At 41.5% G+C, this 23,432-nt stretch overlaps 1 protein-coding gene across 2 annotated transcripts; it reads right to left on the bottom strand.

Annotated features, from left to right (window-relative positions):
• Positions 1 to 9,960: 9,960 nt before the first annotated feature.
• Positions 9,961 to 23,286, bottom strand: YIPF3 (Yip1 domain family member 3). Of its 2 annotated transcripts, none has more exons than XM_089529682.1 (9): positions 23,212 to 23,286; positions 19,403 to 19,603; positions 18,701 to 18,807; positions 17,497 to 17,542; positions 14,787 to 14,879; positions 14,402 to 14,533; positions 13,712 to 13,825; positions 12,395 to 12,518; positions 9,961 to 11,172 (listed from the first exon to the last, which is right to left on the bottom strand). In XM_089529682.1, the coding sequence occupies exons 2-9, from the start codon at positions 19,577 to 19,579 to the stop codon at positions 11,054 to 11,056; spliced, it is 912 nt and encodes a 303-aa protein (XP_089385808.1). In that variant the 5' UTR covers positions 19,580 to 19,603; positions 23,212 to 23,286; the 3' UTR covers positions 9,961 to 11,053. The 2 variants fall into 2 exon arrangements, with proteins under 2 accessions (XP_089385808.1, XP_089385807.1); XM_089529681.1 differs by lacking the exon at positions 23,212 to 23,286 and adding an exon at positions 22,985 to 23,158.
• Positions 23,287 to 23,432: the final 146 nt, after the last annotated feature.

Genomic DNA, 23,432 nt, shown 5'->3' with positions numbered 1-23,432 from the left:
CTCCTCCTCCTCCTCCTCCTCCTTCTGCCCAGACAACGCCAACGCCGCCTCCAGGTGTGCTGCTCTGCCCTCTAGTGGCCGCCTCCTCACACTGCGTCTCTCTCTCTCTCTGCTGGAGAGGTTGATCCAGGGCCTCAGACTTGGTCCTCTCCCTCTCCAGAGCATGTCCTCCACCTCAGCCTTCTGCCCAGGAGGGTTTTTTCCCAATGGGTCCTCCATTTGGAGCAGCAGGACTAAAAAGCATGGGTTTGCATTGATATGCAGGGTGGCCACCAGACTTGCTTCTCCCTTTCCAAAGTGTGTCCTTCATTTCAACCTTCTGTCTAAGAGGAATATCAAAAGACCCTCCATTTTGAGCACAACTTAAGAAGCATTCATTTATATTTCTATGCAGGGAGGGTGACCAGAGGTCCTCCTTTTCCAAGGCACATTCTGCATTTCAACAACAACAACAACAACAAAAGGGTATTGTCCCTAACCAGGTATAAGCGGGGGGGGGGGGGGAGAAAAAGGTTAGGTAATGGTAAAAATGGTCAAACTCTCTGGCTTTCCTTCGCAACCGCAAGCGAAGATTCAGGAAGGACTCATGATCCCGCGCTTTCTACAAGCACATTGATGACTAAAAAGGCCGATCAGAGATAAACAAGTCCGGTTGCAGAAGGCACAGCAGAAAGTCTCCTTGGGTGATGTTTCCAGGTTGTGGTTCTTTCTGCGTTGTCATTTCTCTTTGAGACTCATTATACAAGTGCTGATAGGACAAAGCCCATGCCAAAGGCCTGATACTTCTGGATAAGTATTCCAATGTATCTTTCGGCAGACGTTCTGTGAATTCAGTCTCAAATGATCACCAGCCAGACGCATTTTGACTTATGGTAGATTGATATGAAGGGTGACCAGGCATCCTCCTTTTCCAGAGTGTGTCCTTCATTTCAACCTTCTGTCCAGCAGGAATTCCAGTCTGTCCTCCATCTGGAGCAGAACTGAGAAGCATGCATTTATATTCATATGCAGGGTGACCAGACTTGGTCTCCTTTTTCCAGGGCATGCCCTAAACCTCAGCCTTCTGCCCAGGAGGGATTACAAAATGTCCTCCATTTTGCACAGGACTAAGAAGCATGGATTCAGAGGAGTCCCTAAGGTTTTGGTCACTTGGTGCAGTAACTCATTGTATCACACACACACAAACACACACACACATATAGTTATGACATAATATGTAATATAGTGGTAACGGTAATAGTTGTGACATAAACAACCAGCACAATTAAAAACTATACCTTTAAATTACAATATCATATGCACAGCCTACATGCATTTACATTACATGTCCATATACATTAGTTTCATGTGGTAGAAGTGAAAATTTGGTAAAATGTGATGTTTACAAATATTTTTCAATTTTTAATTTAATTTTTAAAAAGACTTACCTGTAGTGCTTGGTCAAGTGGAAGGCAGTATGGAAGAGGAAGACTGCGCTACAAGAGGATTGACTCAAAGGAAGCCATGGGCCTGAGTTTGCAAGACCTGAGCAGGGCTGGGTTTTTTTTAATAACACACACACACACACACACACTTAAAATCTGAGGCCTATCCTTTCTCCTCCTCCTAAGTCTCACCCCACTCACCCCACCTCTTCAGCATTTTAAAGGGACACAGGCAAATGCCACAGCCACTTTCTGCCGAAAGGCAAGCCTCTGGGAAGTAGTGGTGTCACCCCTCCTTAGGATGTCACCTGGTGTGGTCTGTACACCCCACGCTCCCCCAGTGATGCCACTACTGACTAGGTGCCCTCCTTTTCCAGGATCTGACCTACATTACAGACCTATGGCAACCAAGAACACCCCACCAAGTTCCTTGTTCAAAAACAGCCCCACTTAGGTATTGCAAACTCAGGCCTCAGGGCTTCCTTTTGGTGAATCCTCCTGTAGTGCAGTCTTCCTCTTCCCTACTACTGCCTTCTACCTGACCAAGCACTGTAGGTAAGTAGGTAAGTCTTTTCTCCAGTGAGTCATTGCTCATGATATATCCAAAGCATGACAGCCTCAGTTTAGTCATCCTCCCTCCTATTGAGAGTTCAGGCCTGAATTGCTCTTGGATTTGTCCATTTGTGTGTTTTGGTGTCCAAGGTATCTCTTCTAGATGGGTTTAACAATAGGATTTAGGCCAATAACTCCTTCATAATACAGTTAGTCTGCGTATGTTTCTGCACATGTAAACAAAATACCTTGTTGTGACTTGTTGATTTTTCCAAGGTCACACACATGTTGTAATATTGGCTAATGTTATTTATATTTCCAGTTTCCTCAAGGGCCATCCAGTCCAACCCCATGCCATGCAGGAATTCACAATCATTGTGAAGGTAAAATCTCACATTTTTTAAGTTCATGTACACTTTGGTTCAGTCTTTCTTCCTCACACTGAGCAAGCTCAACATTTCAGATTACTGGTAGTCCATTTAGTTGCTTTTGGAACATCGGCGGAGCAACTGTTTCAGGGACAGACCTTTACTTACAATTGTCCCATGTGAGTCATTTAAGTTCATTCAAAGGTTCACTCGTTGCAATCCTTAATTACAATATACACTCACAGATGCAATCCTTACTTAAAATACTAGGTAATGTTTGGGAGATAAAATACATTTTTAAAAAAGACTTTCTATATGTGTAGAAGGCAGCTGTGTTCATATCTGTAAAACTCTTCTCCAGCACCACATTTCAAATGAGTTTATTTTCTTTCTACCAGTATTGATCAATGCCCAGCTTTCATAAGCATATATAGAAATCAGAAATACTTGGGTGTTTTGGTGTATAGGGTAGAATTGCCCCACTGAATCAATAGTGTTTACTGCTTTACCAGGCTTCCATTGATCCAGTTGCCCTGCTTTAGTTGAGGTTGACGTTAATCTCAGTAAACTGTGTTGCTCTGCCTCTTGGATGCTTCTACATAGTGACAAGTTAGATATACAGCCTCATATATGGAAATCCTGAAAAGATGAGAGGGAACAGGTGAGATTTGTGGGACGTTTTCTCAGCAGTTATGAGAAAATGGATGGTGCACATGCACAGAGGTGCTCTTTCATAACTGCAGTTCCAGAGCAAAATTCAGCTGTCAAAAATAGATTTCGGAGCTAATGTACTGCAGAAATAATGCAGTTTGACACCATTTTAACTGCCATGGCTCAATGCTATGGAATTCCAGGATTTGTAGTTTTGTGAAATGTGTAGCCTTCTCTGTCAGAGAACGGTGCCACAACAATCTACAAAACCCAGGATTCCAAAGGATGGAGCCATGTCAGTTCAAGCAGTGTAAAACTGCATTAATCCTGCAGTGCAGATGAGTGCTAAGGCTTACTAACAGGGCTGAGGAGGCAGACTTGGGTATTTCACTGCCTGGGTCTATATTTTCTCAATAGGATGCCTCCAGAACACTAGCTATAACATCCAATCCAGTTTTGTTTTGTTTTTAAGCTGAAAATGCACAAGAGAAGAACAACATAAAGCATTCCTTCCAACTGTAACCCAAATAGGTTTTTGGAGGCAACTTGTTGTGGCAGAGCAGCCAAGCCAAGGCTCAGAACATGTGAAATGATAACCAAAGTAGCTTAGGTCCAAGGGTGATGCTGTAAATGCTTCACAACCTGTCCTGGGCCTCTAAACTACCCAGTTCCCACAATTGCAATGAAAGATGCTATCACATCTGTAGTTAGAGCCAGAGGTCAGGCCAGTCAGCTGGCATCCATCTTGTCCTTTACCTCAGGCAGGAAAATATCTTGGGTCAAGCCTCCTCTGCTCCTTAGTGGCTCTCCTCCGACTTTCATTAATACTGAAGGATTAGTAAACAGCAGTCAAGGGGCAGAGGGAGGAGGTTGTACAGTATTAAAGGATTACATTTCTTAATCCGTTACACGTTGTACTTCAGCTTTTTGTATACACAGAGAAGTACGGTAATACTGGATGAGAATAAAAGGAAATGTAGTCCAATACATCCAGAGGACATTTGGTCCATAACCAAACCTCTGCTTACTCCTACCACTGTTTCCCAGCCCTTTCTGCATCGTTCCCAATGCAGAATTAATGCAGTTTGACACCACTTCAACTGACATGGCTCCATCCTATGGAATCCTGGGATCTGTAGTTGTGGTGCCATCAAACTCTCTGATAGAGAAAGGCTTAATATCTCACAAAATTACAAACCCCGGAATTCCACAGCCATGGCAGTTAAGGCAGGGTCAAACTGCCTTAATTCTGCAGTGCAGATGAAGCCATAGGGCCCAAACAGACAGGCCAAAATAAAGCTGCTTTGGGTCACTTTGAAGGTATGCTGTTTAAGTGAAACATGCATCTTAAGAGGCCAGAAGCTGTGCCAAAGCTATGCTCTAGTCCTTAGGCCTGGAGCATGGCTTTGGCATGGCTTCTGGCCTCTTAGGATGCATGCAGCGTTTAAACCGCATATCTTCAAAGTGACCCAAAGGTATATACAAAAAAGTAATTAGTATGGAATGTGCTTGAGAGCAGCCTTGGGCCTTGTGTGTGTGTATGTGTGTGTGTGTGTGCGCACACACACACACACACACAGATTCATCAACATCGGGGTCACACGCAGGGAGGATGGGGCTTCCCTGACCAGGGTGATAACGACGAAGCAGAAGATGGGCTCAGGGGCTGCTCATCACACACACCCACATCATCATCATCATCATCATCATCATCATCATCATCATCATCATCATCATCATCATCATCATCCCCTCTCACATCATAAGCCCCACCCTTCCTGCGTGAGACCCGGATGTAAAAATTTGTAAATAAACCCACTCTGCTCCGCTCTGGGACCACAACAAACTCCAACTCCCAGAATTCCATAGCAGAGAGCCAGACAAAGAGTTAAAGTGCTGCCAAACTGGGTTATTCCTCCAGTGTGGATGTAGTCTTGTTCTCACACTGTGAGCAGGATGTTAACCATAATATATAAAAACTACACATATATAAAATGACATATCTTCCTTTCCATACATTCACTGACAACCATTACGATAAACATAGTTGCACCAATCTTACATACATTCTTTACTTCCTTCCTGCTGTTTGGAAATAAAAACCTTGATTTATGGTTATCTTTAATTAAACAACAATCCTTCGTTCCTTTTTAGGATATCCCCATGTTTTCCATTACCTCAAACACAAATAATCTTTGGATTCACTTTAACTTGGTGGGATTCTGGAATTTAACTGTTATTTAAGATAAGAGAGAAAAGATACAATCAAGATGTTACACTCTTTGACATTAACCAATATTCTTTGCATTTCAGTCTGATTCAACCCCCCTATAGTTATTATCCTCCTTCCCCCAGTTTGATCTGAGGTAGTTCGTTATTGCTTCCCAGTCTTCTTTATATTTATTTGAGTTTTCATTTCATAGTCCTTTCATTAGTTTATCCATTTCAAGCAAATCTAATAGTTTAAATGTCCATTTGTTCATCGTAGGGATCTCGTTAGTTTTCCACTTCTTCGCATAAATTATTCTCGCTGCTGATAGCATATAGAATAGAGACTTACCAGCTTTTTTCCCCCTACTGTTTACTCCAACGTATTTAACAAAAAGATTTCTGGTAAAAATTTCAAATCAATACACACACACACACACTTCAAAATATATTCACTTCCAATATTTTCTTGCTTTTTCACATGTCCACCACATGTGGAAAACTGAGCCCTTTTCTTTCCCACATTTCCAACATAAATTATTGCCATTCTTATAAATTTTACTTAACTTATCAGGTGTCAGATACCACCTGATAGATCTTATGATAACTTTCTCTGACACTGACAGCAAGAGTACCCTGACCTCTATTATTATTATTATTATTATTATTATTATTATTATTATTATTAATATAGCACTGTAAATTTCCATGTTCGTTCCCACTGATCTAACTAAAGTGTGTATCCAAAGTTCTGTGACCATTTGATCATATTATCCTTCACAACTTCTTAGTCAGTAAATATTTTTAGAAGAGTTAACCATAATATATGATGTAAAATGAACAAGCAGTTTGAACACTACTGTGATTATGATGATGATTATTATAGATTCAGTGTGTACGTGACAATAAACTATACTTTCCAGAATTCCATAGCATTGAGCCATGGCAGTTAAAGTGTCATCAAACCAGATTATTCCTGCAGTGCGGATGCAGCCAATGGGAAACAAAAGAGACATTTGTAGGCATAAGACAGACTTTAACAGTTCAAGGGATAGCAAAGGCTATGAAGGGACATCCATTTGGGACATGTTCAGTGATGCAATCCCTGCTCGGAAGAGTTTGCAGTCTAATCTAGCCATGGTTTTGCTTTTCCTCAGCTGGAGGGTGGGCAGCTGGTTTTAAGGAACTGCCTGGAAGGCACACAGTTTTGACAAAGAAGCTTTGCTTACTAGAGTAAGCATACTGTGCTGGGTTTTCTTGGCTGTATCTCAGTGTCATTAATTAAATGTGAGGAATGCCGAGCAAAGGAGCACGAACCACGGCTATGCTTTCCTTCTTCCTGGCCAATGGATTATAATGTGCTTGAGAAGCATCACGAGCCCAAGCAGTTTTGGGCTAAGGAGAGAACAGCTCAAACTGAGCCCTCAAGAAATGCCAGCTGGGATGATTAGTGTTGGGGCAAACAGGGTAGTAGTAAACCAAGTAAGAAGGCAGCTTTTCACATATTATTAGCCAGTAAGCAAAACCCATTTTATCATGAAAATAAGAGGAAGAATGAAACGATTCATTGGGCATTAGTTGCTGGATAAATGAGAGGAAATGGAGAAAGAAATAACACAGCATTTGGGTACATCGTAGCTGTTCCCTCTTCACGATTTGGAAGAGATGATTTGAGACAGGACTTGCTTTTAATTTGTTTTCCCAGTAACAGTATACTGTAAGGAGCAACAGGACAAGCCAGACCGGAATCCAGATTCAAGTGACAGGCCAAAAGGCTTTGACATTTATAGTTAGATAAAGATACTTCCAAATACATTAAAACCTGAGTCACTGACATTACATTATGTGGCAAGGAAGAATATCAGTCTACTACTTTTTTAATGATAGCCAGTGTGGTGTAGTGGTTTGAGTGTTGGACTAGGACTCAGGAGATCAGGGTTCGATTCCCCACTCGAACATAAAAACCCCTGGGTGGCCTTGGGCAAGTCATATTCGCTCAGCCTCAGAGGATGGCAATGGTAAACCTGCTCTGAAGAAACATGCCAAGAAAACCCTATGATAGATTCCCCTTAGGGTTGCCATAAGGCAAATATGACATGGAGGCTCACAGAAACAGCAACAAGAAGCCTGGTGACTTTGTGCACACTTTGCAGTTACAGAGTATTTCCATCATAAAGGAACTTAACTCAGCCAAATTGACAGTCCAATAATGTGCACAGGTTACAGATATGTACAGTTTAAATATTATTTGAATGTATTTGGAAGTATCATTACCTAAGTATAAATGTATAAAGTGTAGTGTAGACTTTCCAAACTTTAGCAAATTCATTTGGTGTTTAACAAGGGAATAACCAATCTGTTGGTTTTTGTGATGTTTTAAAAAATACCCAAGGCAGTTTGTGTAATAAACTGAAATCTACAAAGCCCAGCTCAATCTTAAAGATTCAAAATTTAGAAAATAAGCAGATGTAGCATCTTACATGATGGTTCCATCATGTACATAATAGTGTAATTTTGCACCTCTTCTATTACCAGCTTACAATGGAGATAATACCCATCAATTTCTGTCAACCTGGGGAACAACTGTTAATTTCCTCCCCTGTATTTTCTTGACATTTAATGAAGATTGTTTGTAAAAAAGTGAGTTATCTTTTCATTATTTTTTTTATAATATGTATCATTTTATGTTACTATTTGCAGTTTTTAATCTAGGAAAGTGTACGGACACGGTATTAGCTAAATAACAGTATGGTTTCCATGAGAGCAGAGAGTGCAGAGGCAGCTGGCAAAATTCCTGAGAACAATCAGATAAGCACTGCTTATAATAAGCATTCAATTTTAATAGGCATTAATAAATGCATTATTCAACTCCCACAGAAATTGGTGATGGCTACATATAAGCAGCATCACATGTGTTTAAAGTATTATCTCTAAGAGCCTGGACCTGAATGTTACAGGTGAATTGACTCAATAGTGCCAGTCCATGTTTCTCAGATTGTCTGTCGTGAAGTAAGCAACTTTCCCCCCCTTGATGTGATTTCAAAAGCCTTCAGCAAACCTTTAGCAAGCGATCTTCCCAAGAATTTATTGGGAGGACAAGGGGGGGGGGAGAGGCATCAGTCTTTTGGACCCACAAATATTGACATGCATACCTTGCAACTGTGCAGAGAAATTAGTTGCAGTTCTTATTTCTATCCTGGGAGAGAATTTATTTATTTATTGGATTTACGGTATATCCTGCCTTTCTCCCAAAATTGGCAATCAACGCAGCTTTACAAAGAATAATTTAGAAAAGACGAGGGGCTGGTACTTTTTCACTTTCATTGGAAGGTGGCAACTTGCAACACCACCACTACTTTGTGAATTTATTTATATTTAACCTGTTGTGAGGTTCCTGGATGGGCTGGGACAGGGGTAGGCAACCTTTTTGAGCCAGGGGCCGGGTTGCTGTCCCTCAGACAACTGGGGGGCCGAAGCCAAAAAATAAATAATTAAATATTTTTTTAAAAAATAAATATATAATTAAACCAGGACAAATGTAGGACAAAATTTTCAAATGGAAGACACTTTTTTTTAAAAAATGGAGGACACGTGAAAAAATTTGCAGATTTTTTAAAAAATGTTAATATAAATGCATGTTTCTGAGGCTTCTATAGACAATTGCCCCCCAAAGGCCCCGGCGGCAATCGGCAGCAGGATCAGGCGGGGGCCGGTCCCAAGGCCTCGCCGGGCCGCATCCGGCCCGCGGGCCGCAGGTTGCCTATCCCTGGGCTGGGACATAAAGCAGACAACCCCAACCCAACAAAAACAATGTAAAAACAATGACTATTAATAGTTTTTTGTGGGGTTTTGTGATTATTAACTTTTCTTGGGAGTAACAATGCCAAATTTTCATATCCAAACCAACTGAGGTTTAAAAAACAAGATGGATTTGGGAGTATTAAAATTCATCTTCCACCAGCACTTCTGCATGTACAGTTTGCATCATATTTTAATGTACAGTTTGCATCCTATTTTGATGTAGCAATTATGCAGATCCCTGAACAGTGGGTGATAATTAGCTTATTTGCTAATTAGCTTACTTGCTGTTCACCGCTATGATCTTTGGAATAGCGGTATATAAATAAAACAAATTATTATTATTATTTATTATTATGATGGAAATCAGTGCCTCTCAAACTATCTGATGTGGGAGTTCAGCAGTCCCCCCCCCCAACACCAGAGACCAGTACCTTGTTTGGGACCAATGAGAAGTGTTCCGTTTCTAGAAACTTACTAGGGATTAGCAGCTGATGGCTCGTGGATGGCACTAGTCTAAGGACTACAATGCTGATGTACACCACATAGGTAATAAGAGTTTCTTTTAATGTTTACTGCATCCTCTCAAACCTCCCACCCCACCCCAAACAGCCAGCATTTGCCCCATTTGATTTCCCACACTTCTGGAGAACTTTAATATGAGAAAATTCCCACACAGACATGCCTTCATGTGGAGCAGTATTTAAAGCTACGATAAACATGCTTAAATATGTGTCATTTTAGTGGCAACCTTATATCTTGTGTGTTATTTTTTTAGGGGAACAATTGTTGTGTATACAATTTAAAATTTAATTATGTTTTCCCCTTTACTAGCCAAGGTTTTTTTTTTCTTTATACAGTATACATATCACATTCAAACCCAGAAATTAATCTGAAAGAGCTTTGCAAACCCAAATAATTTAGTAAAGCCTGATATTCATGATACATAGACTAAGTGGTAGGATTTGCACTTTATTTTTACTATTTTTTAAAAAAATTGAAACCTGCATTTTTTTCTTGCTACATAAAATTCAATTTCTCTTTTCTATATTCATTCTTAAGTACTGCACACAATAACATGGGGGATGTCAGGAGGGAAGGAGGGAAATTGAGCAAATGTGAAAAATGAACTGAATGTGATCTATGTTGTAGAGGAAGTCATGTATACAAAGAACAAGTCCAGTCAACAGGAAGCTTTGTGTATGGTGCATAAAAAGGAGTGATCTAATGGTTGTCGTAAAAGCAGGTTTCTAGTTAGTGACAGCTGCTGCTACAGCAAAAATATGCCCCCTTTGTTAGACGTAGTGTGATGGGGACCTCCTCCCTAGACACATGACCAGCAGTTTAAGTGGCGAAAGCTAAAAGAAACATCTCACTGAATACTAGATTGTCACATGACTAGAAAGAAACTAAACCAATCAAATAATGTCAGTCTCAAAATACAAGATATAGTATGTAATATACAGTTGAGAGACTGATATAAATACTTCCACTCTGCAGATTACGGAAAGGTTTTCCTGAAGCGGTAAGGAAGGAAGGTGGTGATCTGCCATGTTGTGCATCAACCAAAGCCCAATTTTGTCTCATGACAGGAAGCCCCTTGGACAAAGGAATTTACCAACACAGTTTTGATCAGGTTTTAAGGCAGAACATCACAGAACCTACTGCTCTTAACTTAGAATTAGGATCCAACGGAAGAGATTGCTTAGAACCGACATTCATTTAATTTAATTCTTCCCTCGGCAAAAGAGAGGATTACACGTACACTGGCTAAAAAGACAAGAGCAAGCACAAAGGTATGGAGGAAAAGTCTGAGCTATGCAATCCCAGCTAGATATACATCGGCCAGGAGAAAGGCTCTGCCTCGCACAATCCAGCCAAAGTTGCACAAAAGCTGTTCCTCTGAAACATGCTGGGAACCTGCTGCCCTCACTTTCAAGATGAGGTCTGCAAATGAAACCAAGTCCTGCTTTTGTTACTTTTTCTTTCTTCCCTGGTAACAGCAGCAGAATATATGACCCATGAAGAGGCAGGGAGAATGAGTCTGTAAGGCTATGAGGTCAGCGCAGCAACAGGTCTGGTAGTTGTATTCAGAATGGAGACAACTGGAATGTCTCTGGGAACTCTTTGAAAGGGAGGGATGTTGGGTCTTTCCAATGTGTCCAGGATTCCTGTGAATGATAAAAGCAAAAGTACTGGTCAATAGCAAACTATATCCGCATTCATCTGCATCACATTGCATATTAATTTGGTTCCTTGCCATCTCAGTCTTTGCATATGCATCCATCTTGTACCCTGAATGTTATCCCCTCCACCAAATGTTGACTTTGCACTTTTAATACAGTATGCTGTAGAATTATGATGACATTGCTGGACAGGCAGATCCTGGAAACATGTTGTAGTTTTCGATAACAGATAAAATTAGAAAGGTCTTTAAAGAGAGGGGCACAAGGGTGCAAATTCACTCTGCTCAGGGAAGCCTAAAGCCCTCCCTCTATGGCATCTGACTCCATCCAGCCTGGAGGGAGAGAAAAGGCAGGGCCAGTTCCATCAGGCCTACACTCAAGAAGAAGAGCCCTCCCTCCAGTCCATCTGCCTTTGTCCAGGCCTCAGAGGGAGAGAAGAACTGCTAGACCTGATCCCTTTCCCCATCACCATTCCCTTCTCCTTTTGTGTTGTGGCTTTTTAGATTGTAAGACTGAGGGCAGGGAACCCTCTATTGTATGTAAAATGCTGTGTAAATTTACAGTGCTATATAAATAAAGCTTAATAATAATAAAGCCTGAACAATGCAAAGTTCTAACTAGTTAATACTAAGTGGAAGAGGATGGGGGCGTGAGAAACACTGAGAATCATGTGAGTTGGACTGTATTATCTTTATCTTTTTCTTTATCTTATCTATTATCTTTTCAGCCATGAGCCGTGCAAAATGTTGCCAGTTTAGGTTCACTCTCAAAGGAAAGGAGGATCGTACCTAACCAATGTCATGTTGATTACCATAAGCTGAGATGTTTTCTTTTCATACATCTCAGGGGCCCAAAGTGTGATTACCATATATTATACATTAGATATGTGTTCAAGAATGTACAGTGTATAATAAGGGATACTTCACACATGATGAGAAAAATCACTGTCATATATATGTGTGGACTCATTAGTAATGACAAATGCACACACATTTTGCCTACATAGGGGCTACAGCTATGTAGGAAGACCCTTATATATGAAATGGCCTGTAGCAGTAGCATGTCTTTCAGTGAAAAGAAGAGATTGGGTTATCACACGATGTTCTTAAAAACCAAATGTAGGCTTGAAAATTTATCCCAACACATTTTTTTAAAAAAGGAAAGCAAATGGAATGAAAAATGTACTCCCTCCCATTCCTTCTCTTACCTTCTACAACCTTGTGATAAGCAAAGTGCAGATAAAGGAGGAAAAGCATGTGCAGGGCAGCAAGCACTCCACACAAGATGAGTCTCTGAGTATGTCCCACTGTACGTGACACCAATACAGCAACCTAGGAAAGACCAGATCTTAATGTTTACAGACTGTTTATAAAACACAAATGAATTAAGATGAGTGGACCCCTTTCAGCCTGTATGACAATCTTTGTAGAGAATCCATTGCTAAAGTGTACTGGGGTGTATGGTTTAGTTTCACATGAATGGCCTCTTCAACCTTTCATTCTTTTCTTTTAAATGTCAGGGTTCCAGCACCAGCAGCTATAACTATGCCCTCAAGTTACCATCAGAGTTGGAGTATTTAAATTAGATTTCAGTGAATGTAGCAAGCTGAAGATGTTGTTATTGCCTGCTAGTGAAAGTAGATAGTGATGTTGCTGCTGATGTACTGCATGAAATTAGCAGGCCTTTGGGAATCTGCTCATATCACCAAAGAGTCAGGATGTTTCAAGTTGCAATCTTAGATGCTGTGACAGAAACTGCAAGTCTGCAGTTTTAAAACAGAACATCTTTCTTATCTCTTGTTACCAACAGTCTGAACAGAACAAGACTTCAACTTTATATCCAAATATCACTTCCTCCATCATACAGCAAAGCGGTTATCCTAAAGTCAATGTTTTGTACTGTAGAGGTTATTAAAAATTTTTGTCTGACAATTAAAGTCAGTAAAGTAATAAATGTAGTTCTTCTCAAAGCAACATGTATACTTTGCATGATCGAAGTTTTACTCTGAAGGAAGTATAAAGGGCTTTCAGTGATTGGCACAATTATACATTTGATGAGACCTAAACCTGGACTTCTCCCTGGAGCAGACACTGATAATATGAAAAAGAATAGGGAGGGAAGAGGAAAATAAACACATTTATATACCCATTTCTACACATACCTTTTGAACCACTTCTTAAACCTGATAGGCAGGGAACTTCTGTTATGATGGCTATTGGTCCTATCTCTGCTCTCTGTTTGTAGGCAGGCAAGCACCTTCTTATTTAAAGAGGCCTTCAGCCTCTTAACTGGTTAGGGTAGAAGGATGTACAATGGGTGGGCTGTTTTTTAAAACTATGAAACATGCGCTTAATGTATTTTAATTGTTTTAAATCAATGTTTTAATTGGATTGAATTTTTTTCACATTCAAATCACATATTGCTTTAACTGTTGTTGTTTTTTTAAATTACACTGTAAACCATGTTGAGTCCCATACTGTGGGAATGGCAGGATATAAATGTAATAAATGAAATAAATATTTACCATTCTTAGTGTAGAAAGACCACCAATCCCCAGCCAGAAGATATAAAAAAGGGAGTGAAAGTGGATGTTGTAGGTGATAAAGAGAGTAACACAATGCCCAAAAAGTCCATAGCCCTGAAAGGAAAAGATAATATCAAAGACTAGCATGTGAAAATGTACAGATAGAAACAGCTGCAATATTAATTATACCACATGCTTTCCTGAGGAAAGCCTTAAGCTTCAATAGTTTAAGTTCAGCAAGTGAGCTGAAGCTGAATGTCAAGATTTTTACCTACCAATTACAGTCATTAGAAGAATATCAGGTTCTGCCTGAGGCATGTCTACATCAATTAGGATTTCACTCACCACCCAGACATGTGGAAGCAAATTCATTTCTGTCTGGAAGCTAATAAGAATAGCCTAATTTCACTGCCATCTTTCCCCATCCCTCCTAATATGGCCCACACAAATAAACAACAACACCCTGTCTCTGTAGATTCAGATCAACCTTAGGATGTAAATTCAGATCAGCTTTATCTGTGGTTGGTGCAGATACAAAGCCATCTGTTACTCATGAGAGAAGATCAGCCCATAGCCGTATCAGAAGGGAATGGTGAGAGTTGTAGTACAACTCAACTTGAGGGTGCTAGGTTGGAAACAGTGACTTTAGACTATGTTAGAGACTACTGAGCAGCTGAAGTGTTTACTCACCAGTAGTGACAACATTTGCACCATGGTGATCTGAGCATTGCACAAGTATGCCAAGAAGTAAATGAAGGAGGAGACACCTATCCAGTAACCAAAGCAGGTGCCAATTGCAGTGCCCATCAGTGTCCCTTCCCTCTGCAGAAAGAGAAACAGAATGCTTATAAGAGGACACGATACACCTGGAAATACAGCTATTAAACAGTATCATCAACAGACAGTCCAATGTAAATAGGTGCTACCAGAACTTCAGAAACAGAATTCCTTCTAACCAGGAAGCATCCATAATACCTTAACAACTGCCTCCCCACCCCCAAAATACATAGAGAGTTCAAGGCAAAAATAGGTCTCTGGGTAGTAGCTTGTCAGGAAAGCAAAATGCCCTGCTTACAATAATTGTATCTGATGTCTTCATTCCATGCAGCAAAATGGCCACCAGCGTGAAGACCAGCATGAGGGGACCATACAGCTCACCTGCTATCTTCTATAAAAGATAAAAGGAATAATTGTTATTGATCAGTATTCTGGTAAGTCCAGTGTATCAATCAATTACAAAGAGCAAACAAAAGCTAATTTATACACTTAAAATAGGGTGGAGAAAGCAAGACCCCTGCAACCCACTCTCCCATTTTGCAGCTGCCTCAAGCCCTTAAACTTGGTGGTGTAGTGTTTAAATGCCTGTACTGCAGCCACTCATTCACAAACCATAAAGTTGCGAGTTCAAAACTAGCAAAAGGGTTGAAGCTCGACTCAGGCTTGCATCCTTCCGAGGTCGCTAAAATGAGTACTCAGATCGTTGGGGGCAATTAGCTTACACTTTGTAAACCACTTAGGAAGTGCTTAAGTGCACTGATAAGCGGTACAGAAATGTACTTGTTATTGCTATTAAACTTGTCCAGTTTAATTACAGTGCTACCTCGGGTTACGAATTTAATTCGTTCCGCGGCGCCGTTCGCAACCCGATACATTTCGCAACCCGAAAAGGCGCTGGAAAGCCGCTAGCCGCGCTTCACATTTGAATTTCGCGCCGAAATGAATTTCGTAACCCGAAAAATCTTTCGTAACCCGGAACAGTTTTTTCCAATGTAACTTTTTCGTACCCCGGAAATTTCGTAACGCGGTGAATTCGTATCCCGGGGTACCACTGTACCTGGAAAATGCTCAACTATGCTGCCAGGAGCACTGTTTTGCCTTAAAATAGCCCGCTCTGTGTAATTTTTCAGCTAAGAAATGGGGAAAAGAAGTATTTCTGGTCACTTCTGAGTTGTATTTTGTGCTCACATTGGACCAAAGATGTGGAAGTAAAACCTATCAGGGAACAGGCAAAAAATGGCCCTTGGTCCTTCACAGTTGCCCAGACATCTTAAAGGAACTAACAAGAGAAATCAGTTGTGTTATTTTATAAGTAGCAAGTTATTATCTGTCCTTTTTTTCAGAAAAAGACTGCTCAACTAACATCACATGTGATAAGAAAAGTTATGACATACAGCAGGGTGGGGTGTATTTCATGCAAGAGCATGGTCCCTGGACATTCTGTTTATAGGGGACACTGATGAAGTGACATCAGATTTAGTGGCAAACTGGTGTGCAGTCCCTGGATATTCTGCAGTCTGCTCCTTGACCTCTAGAATTCATCATCACTTGATGTACAGCCACAGATGAGTTCAATTTTACTTGTTGTTTTCATGGACTTTGAAATTCAGACTGATACTCTCTAAATTAGAGAGAACACTTGTTAAAGGTAGGCTAGCTACTCTTGAAAATCAAAGTAGCTGACTCAAATGCAATCAGACTGGATGTTCCTGCAAGACCAAGCCCACTGTGATATCAGAGCAGTTTGGCCAATGGTATAGACAGGGACAGAGCTGATAGAAAAAATGGATAAGGAGAAAGAATAGATGAAAAAGGAAATTTAAATCTTTACAGAAATCTGCCAGTATTCACCATTCACCAGTGAACTGATGGGGTCTTTGCTAAAAATGAGTAAGTATAAACTGATAAAGTGAAGTTAAAATACTGTACAAGGTACTGAGGCAAAGGGGCTACACAAGAACTGCCCCACAACCTTTGGGATGGGGAAGAACTCATACATCACCAAAAACTTCTGCCAAAGTGATTTATCATCAGGAAAATACCATTGTGAATTCAGGGTGAAAAACAAATGGGATTCTGCTTTATCTGTCAACTTCACAGCAATGAGAAATGAATTTGAATATAACCCCCATGCTCGGAGTGAGAAACCCATTCTTCCTTAGACACTATTGTTACCCTGGTTGCTCCATATAAATTTTGATATAAATGATAGCCCTTAATGACCCCTAGATGAACTCTGATAGTCTGTTCACCATTACCAGCAAAGCATGAAGACATGTACACCACCCCTGAGGGGTCGCCTTCATTAACATTTTTAGATAGTCTAGGGAGTCGCATATGAGGATTATCATAGGACCAGGAAGATCAAATGTTTGCCTTCCTTGAGGCTCTTACCCCCTCCCCGGGTCTGTTGTCCGAGCAGCTTAAGACCACTAAAACAATCGGACAGGGACATCCAGCTGAAAAGGAAGTAATTAAACACCTTTGCCAGCAGCAATATTTTGCCCGATAAAAAGTTTGGACTTTTGTTAGTCGGCGCACCATTTGAAAGGTCTCTATACTCCATGTCAGTCAGACCTCTGCTTTGGACACCAGCATTTCTGTTCAAACCCACGTTGCGGAGCAGAACTGTCCCATCACCACGCATCCCATTCAATTCCCGGAGGGAGTCTACATTCTGGTACGTATCACCCTAGTGACGCCTAAAATCCTATTCCACGTCAATCTCTGATTTTCCTGAGCCTTGTACAAGTGTGTGTGTGCAAGCGCATTGAATGCGCTTTTCCCTATTTCAATAAATTAAACATCTAGTTATTATTTCTGTCTCAGCTCCATTTATTGGTATTCCCTGGTCTTCTCAGTATACACAACGGGAGGAGATTCCACAGGGCCGTCATAGCAGGCCCCCTCTTGTAATAATAAAATTCCCCTAATCAGACCCTTGGCTTCACTATCACCTCCATAATATTAAGGAAAACCTTCACTTACTATCTAGTGCATTAGCTCACCTGGGGAAAATTAATCATCTTTACAGGTATCATGGATTCCAGCAACCTAAAAGAGAACAAGATGTATAGGAGATTATTACAGTCAGCCCTTGGTTTAACTCACCCATGTCTTGAAAATAACCCCTCCCTCAAATTCCTATAAAACAAACCTTGATTTTGCCATTTTGTGTAAGGGACACTGTTTTACTACACCATTATCTATACTGGGACCTGACCATCCACAGCTTTTCATATCCAGGAGGGTCCTGGAACCCAACACCAGTGGATATCAAGGGCCCACTGTAGTAGGAATGAACGAAAATTCAAATATTTTAGATAACCATATATTTAAAGAATTATTTGCGCTCATGCCAGACTAAAAACTGGGCATGTGCTAAATAACAAACCACCAACAACCTGATGCTATAGGATTAGAACACGGATGTGAAAAACTTCATAGTTCATTATATAATTTAAAAAATAGTTTTGTTAAATTAGATAAAAAACCTTGCTGGGAAATGGGGGGAGGGGAGCATTTAACGCAACCATAATCCTGTCTGCTCTACATAAGACTTGTAACGGGACTCAAGCATACACATTTTTTGTTTTACACGGGGAGGGGGGGGGGTCCAGAACGGATCCCCACTTAAAACAAGGGCACACTGTAATTTTTCCAGAATAGAATTTCTTACTTTTCTTCTGTGATCAGCAAGGACACTAGCTATGGAGGTTATATGGCCCAGAAAGAAAGCCTAACAGTAGTTTGTGACTCTTACAGTTAGTGTCAGTCCTGGAAGGACAGATTAATTGAACTCTGATGTATGCTCAAAAGGCATTTGCTGAATTGACATTTCATGGCTTAATTTGGCTCATACAGCAGCATCAAAAGACTAGAAATGAAACAGCTTGGTGTTATTTATTTGAGGAATAAAAATGCAACTGGGTGAAGTCTTGATCACTTCCCCCAGAGCTATCTTAATAAAGTACTGCAAGCAGATAGAACAGCAGTGTCATTCTCTTCTCTATAACCCAAATGCTACTTAAGGGAATAACCAGTTTCTCTTTATTAAGAATAAAAGTGTTGGGTGGCAGACAATTTCCACAATGGACTATGCTGCTATTACATATTAACATAGTTTCATTTATAAATGTGAGTTTTAAGAAAGCAATGACAGATAAGAAAAAGCTAGAAAAGTGGGAGGAACAATCTGCCAAGTTTGCTTACCGATTCCGAACTTGGTTTGGCTCCACATCAAAGTAGGGCCTGAGGATATCAATGTTGGCATACAGATTGAAGGCTTTTGAGGCTTGTCTTTTCCCTGCCTGCCACATCTAGGGAGTGCGGGTGAGATTGAGAGAGAAAGAGAGAGATTGAATACAAAAGACAGAAGCATCAAACTGAATGACAGAAGCATTTCATTGAAAAAAAGGCCAAATGTTTTTTAAAAACCAGAAGGGCACATTGGGCGGGGGAAGTGCTGCTTCCTATGTGATCCTCCCACTGCCCTTCTCTGATCTAAACTTCTCAACAGGGATTGATATTGATCTCACATTTTCTGTAGCTGTGCCTTGCAACATTCTGCTGCTCTAAAAATAATATTAGCTTGGGAATTAGTGGAAAACCAATTTGTCCCTGTAGGAAATACTTCCCATCAGTGCAGTTGGTTCTGCCTTATTTCTAATTACTTGCTCAGTGCTTCAAGGCAGAAATGCTTAGGGAGTCTCAGGTAAGATTAGGCCTACAGAGGGGATACCACTCTAGAAATTATCCCTCTAAAGCAGGCACAAAACACTATGGAAGAAACATCAAGACACTGTCTCCAGAGAACTGCAATAAATGAGAAACATGTGGAAATCAGCAGCCTTCTGGGCTCAGAACCTTGGTTTGCTGCTGTTCCTCAGATTTGACAAAGAAAGCTATGGTTACCTCATCGGCTACTTGCCGACTCAATTGTCCCTTAAAGCCTTTCATCCCTAGGAACTCTCCATCTTCTTCATCTGCTGCAGCTGCTTCTGCATCCACCTCTTCCTCTTCCTTTATGCGTTGATGCATCTCACCCATGTCTTCAAAGCTGGAGCCAGATGTGTCATCCATGTTTTCCATGTCAATCACAGCAGAACCCCCACCCTGAACAAAGTGAAAATATGCATGTGGTGAGACTGTGCACAATCATTTCCCCTTAATCAGAGAGGCAGCACAACCATGAGAAAAGAGGCTGAAAGAAATGCTTCTTACAAGATTCCATTTCTGTGGGAAAAGATACAGACATTCTTAACAATCAGATTGAGACCCATTTCTGGTATCTGTCTTCACATTCATGTATATTAAGAAGTGGAAAGAGCAAGAGGAAACCAATCCCACCCTTTTTGCTATCTTTACTTAATGTAATGGAGGGATCCATGGACACCAAAAATGACTACCAGACTTTGTGGAAGTCTCTACCTTTGAATGCAAGAATAATTAAATATAAAAACAGCAGGATGCCTACCCTCAATGGCTTGAAACAGCTCTGTCAATATGTACAGGAAACCATTTATGTCCAAAACAAAATTCGATATGTTTCCTGCTTCCATCTGCACTACCAGAAATCACTGTGAATGACTGGAGCGAAGATGCAAACTTGGTTTCATTATTTGTTCTTCCAACACCCAGTTGATGTTTACTCTTAATGGCTTATATTGTTTAGAACCTCGGCATATGAAGGAATGACTACTCTGTCCTCAACATGTCAATTTGTTGTTGTCTGTCTTCAAGACATTTTTGCCTTATAGTGACCCTAAGGTGAACCTGGGGAGCCAGTGTTGCATAGTGGTTTGAAACTGGGGTTGGATGACCCTGGACAAGTAACACACTCTGAGCCTCAGGGCAAACCTCTTTTGAACAAAACTTGAGTAGAAAAACCCATGATAGGTTCACCTTAGGGTTGTCTTGAAGACACACAATAACAACAACAAGGTCAACCTATCACAGGCCTTTTTTGGGGGGCAAAATTTGTTCAGAGGGGTTTTGCCATAGGCTTCCTCTGAGGCTGAGAGTGTAACTTACCCCAAGGTCACTTAGTGAATTTCCATGGCGGAGTGGGAATTTGAGCCCCAAGCTCCAGAGTCATTGTCCAATGCTCAAACCACTAAACTATGCTGGCTCTCAACATGTCCATACACCTGTTTAATAAATGGAAGTTTGTTCCTGGGTGCCTGTGGAGTTTGGAGTGAATTGACTGATGGCCATGGATGTGACACTACATTTCTGCAACACTCTCTACATAGAGGTCTGTCTGGCCTGCACTTGGGCCTCCTTCCAGTGCCAGATAATAATAATAATAATAATAATAATAATAATAATAATTTATTTTTCCCGCTTCTCCCTTTGGATTATATTTTATTTCTAGATAAAACTCTAGAAAAATTAAAAGGCCTTTAATTTTTCCTTATGCGTTGTTGCTTATGATTTTCAACTCTATGATTTTTTTATTGTTGAAATTTTAGTTGTTTAAAAATTTTGCTTTATTGAAATCATGTAAAAAGCCTTGGAAATACAACACTACATAAATGCGTAAAACAAAACAATAAAATGGCCTGTCTTCTTGGTAAATGGCAGCACAAGAGATCACTCCAAAGGCAGAGGTCTTCATGCATTTACTGTAATGAGAGGAAGAAATCAAAGCGTGAAGCGCCAACACCCCCCACTCCCACATCTCAGAAGGGGACATCCTCTTGTTAATGCTGGTGAAATGAGCCAAGCGCGCTTACTTGAGCCACTACTTGAGTGACCTCCATGAATGAGAGGGTTTCAGAGAAATGGGAAGAAGGGTCTGTTCGTCTGTTCTGTTTGTAAATGGACAGAAACCTAACACGTGCTCCTTGAGCTGGAGAGCCCAAACTGAGAAGGAAAGGGAGCAGTGGGAAAGTGGTGGTGGTGGCACTTTGGCGCTTGCCCTCGAGGAGCACAAAGAAGCGAGGGATGTGGCATCAGGGGCTCTGGTGCTTCTTAAAGGAGAACCAAGAGACAAGGGGGGCATCGGGGATGTGGCAGTTGCACCCTCAACCTATCCAAAAGTCCATACTTTGGGTCCCAAAACCTGCCCTTGACTTATACATGAGGTCAATTTATAGTCATGTATATATGGGACTCTTTATTTCATTAATTACATTATAGGGAGGGAAGACATCATGATAAAAATGTAACTGTAGAGCTCACTGTTTCTCATTTTAAGTCTTTAGTCTTTAAAGCCCTTTTGAGAAAAGACACTGCAGCCCAAAGGATCATGTATTGCTTCTCATGTTGTACTCAAATAAGAAGCCACACTGCAGCTGACAAAGCGAGAGAGTATATTTTTCTTACAGATTTCAGGCTGCTTATATTTAAAGAGGATAGGAACTTACAGTGTTGCATTAACCTCTTTTTGCAGTGGCTCCTACATCATTTTAAAGCTTTAGGATAACTGAAGGGTACATACAGTCCCCAGAGGCTGGTTTGTGAGGCTCCCGGGTCCCCCTGAAATTCTCTGAACTGTTAATGCTAAAAGTGCCCATCACAGCCCAAGTTTCCTTCCTGGTTAATTACAGGCCTCTCCTGGGACAAAAATCCCAGGGAGCATTTTAGGCAAGGCACCAGAGCTCTCTGACAAACCAGGCTAAATACCTCCCCAAACTAGAAATCCCGGGGTCCCACAGGAGGGACCCAAGACAGTCAAATGGTGCCAAACTGCTTTAGTTGTGCAGTGTGGATACTGCCCATGGAGGGATGTGAACTCACATCTCTTCTGAGTACAATGCTTTACTGATCAAATCATGTTTATAGTTTTGGGTGAGCGTTGGACTCAATGGAGAAAAGAAAAGATCGCATTAACTAGTTATATAAGGAAACTGTATGTCAGAGATGCGAAGGGCGGGGAAGACAAGGGAACTCTGTAACAGGTGGGCTCTTAGGTACAGTATCCACATCACTGCAATGCCTGAGGGCCTTGGCTTCTTTCCTCACTCGTTTTGATGGGAATGAAGGCTTTATGGAAGACTGAAGACACAGTCTCTAGGGCTTTGTCGACATGGTTTGTGCATTAACTCCATTGACAGGCCTCCTTCCTCCAGGGCGAAACCAAGGGGCTTCCGGGACGTCAAAGGCTTCTTCTACTTCAGATGCTCCTGGCAGCAGCAGAGAGAGGGCTTTGCAGCTCCCTTTTCATGAGGGCATTCATTCTAAAGAAGCAAGTCAGCTGCAATTCTTTCTTTCCCTTTTCCCTTCTTCCTGCACTTTTACAGTTTTAACGCCAACATCAAATTACGTCTCTATAGATCTATATCTATCATGTATTTTATACTGCTTCTAAAGGCACAGAAGTCCAAACCGCACTGCAGAAGTAATCCGGTTCCAGACCGCTGCGCTCTGGGCCCACAACAAATTCCCAGAATTCCATAGCCACACACGAGCCAAAGCGATGCCAAACCGGGTTATTTCTCCCGTGCGGATGCAGCCCCGGAGCCCCCCGGAATGCCTCCCAGAGAGCCCTACCTGCATGTTGTCCTCGAAGGCGCCCCACTCGGCCACCGCCCCCGCTCCGCCCCTGGCTCCTCCGGCAGCAGACCCCGCGGGGACCGCCATTCCGGCTGCGGGGGACCCAACGGCCCCCCGAGAAAGAGAGACACTGAGCTCCCAAACGGAGAGGGAGGAGGAGGAGGACCCGGATGTAGCACAACCCCCCAGCCCTCTCTGTTCAGTGGCCCCGAGGACGTGGATACCTCTCAACTCTCGCGAGAATTCCTGGCAAACGACAGCGCCATCTTGGTTGCTCAGCTGTTTCTGGACTTCATCTCCCATCATTCCTGACCGTCGGCCAAGCTGGCTGAGGCTTCTGGGAGTTGAAGTCCAACCCCCCCCACACACACACACAAAACAACAGACTCAGAGCCAATGTTTTGTTTCAGGGCAAGAAGAGTCTTTTCTTTGACCCCAACCCCCG

The sequence above is a fragment of the Sceloporus occidentalis genome, unplaced genomic scaffold (assembly GCF_023333645.1).
Source record: "Sceloporus occidentalis isolate IW3139 unplaced genomic scaffold, rSceOcc1.0.p SCAF_6, whole genome shotgun sequence".
In the NCBI taxonomy this organism is placed as follows: domain Eukaryota; kingdom Metazoa; phylum Chordata; class Lepidosauria; order Squamata; family Phrynosomatidae; genus Sceloporus; species Sceloporus occidentalis.
Note: the sequence above shows the minus strand (reverse complement) of the source record. Positions and strands in the feature narration are given on the sequence as shown.

Bases quoted from the DNA above. Each gene is read 5' to 3' on its own strand.
- YIPF3 (XM_089529681.1), bottom strand. From the start codon at position 23,074: ATGGCGGTCCCCGCGGGGTCTGCTGCCGGAGGAGCCAGGGGCGGAGCG. The intron at 19,604-22,984 runs GTAGGGCTCTCT...CACTTTGTTCAG, and splicing joins CCTTCGAGGACAACATGCAG to GGTGGGGGTTCTGCTGTGAT. The intron at 18,808-19,402 runs GTAACCATAGCT...CGCACTCCCTAG, and splicing joins GTCGGCAAGTAGCCGATGAG to ATGTGGCAGGCAGGGAAAAG.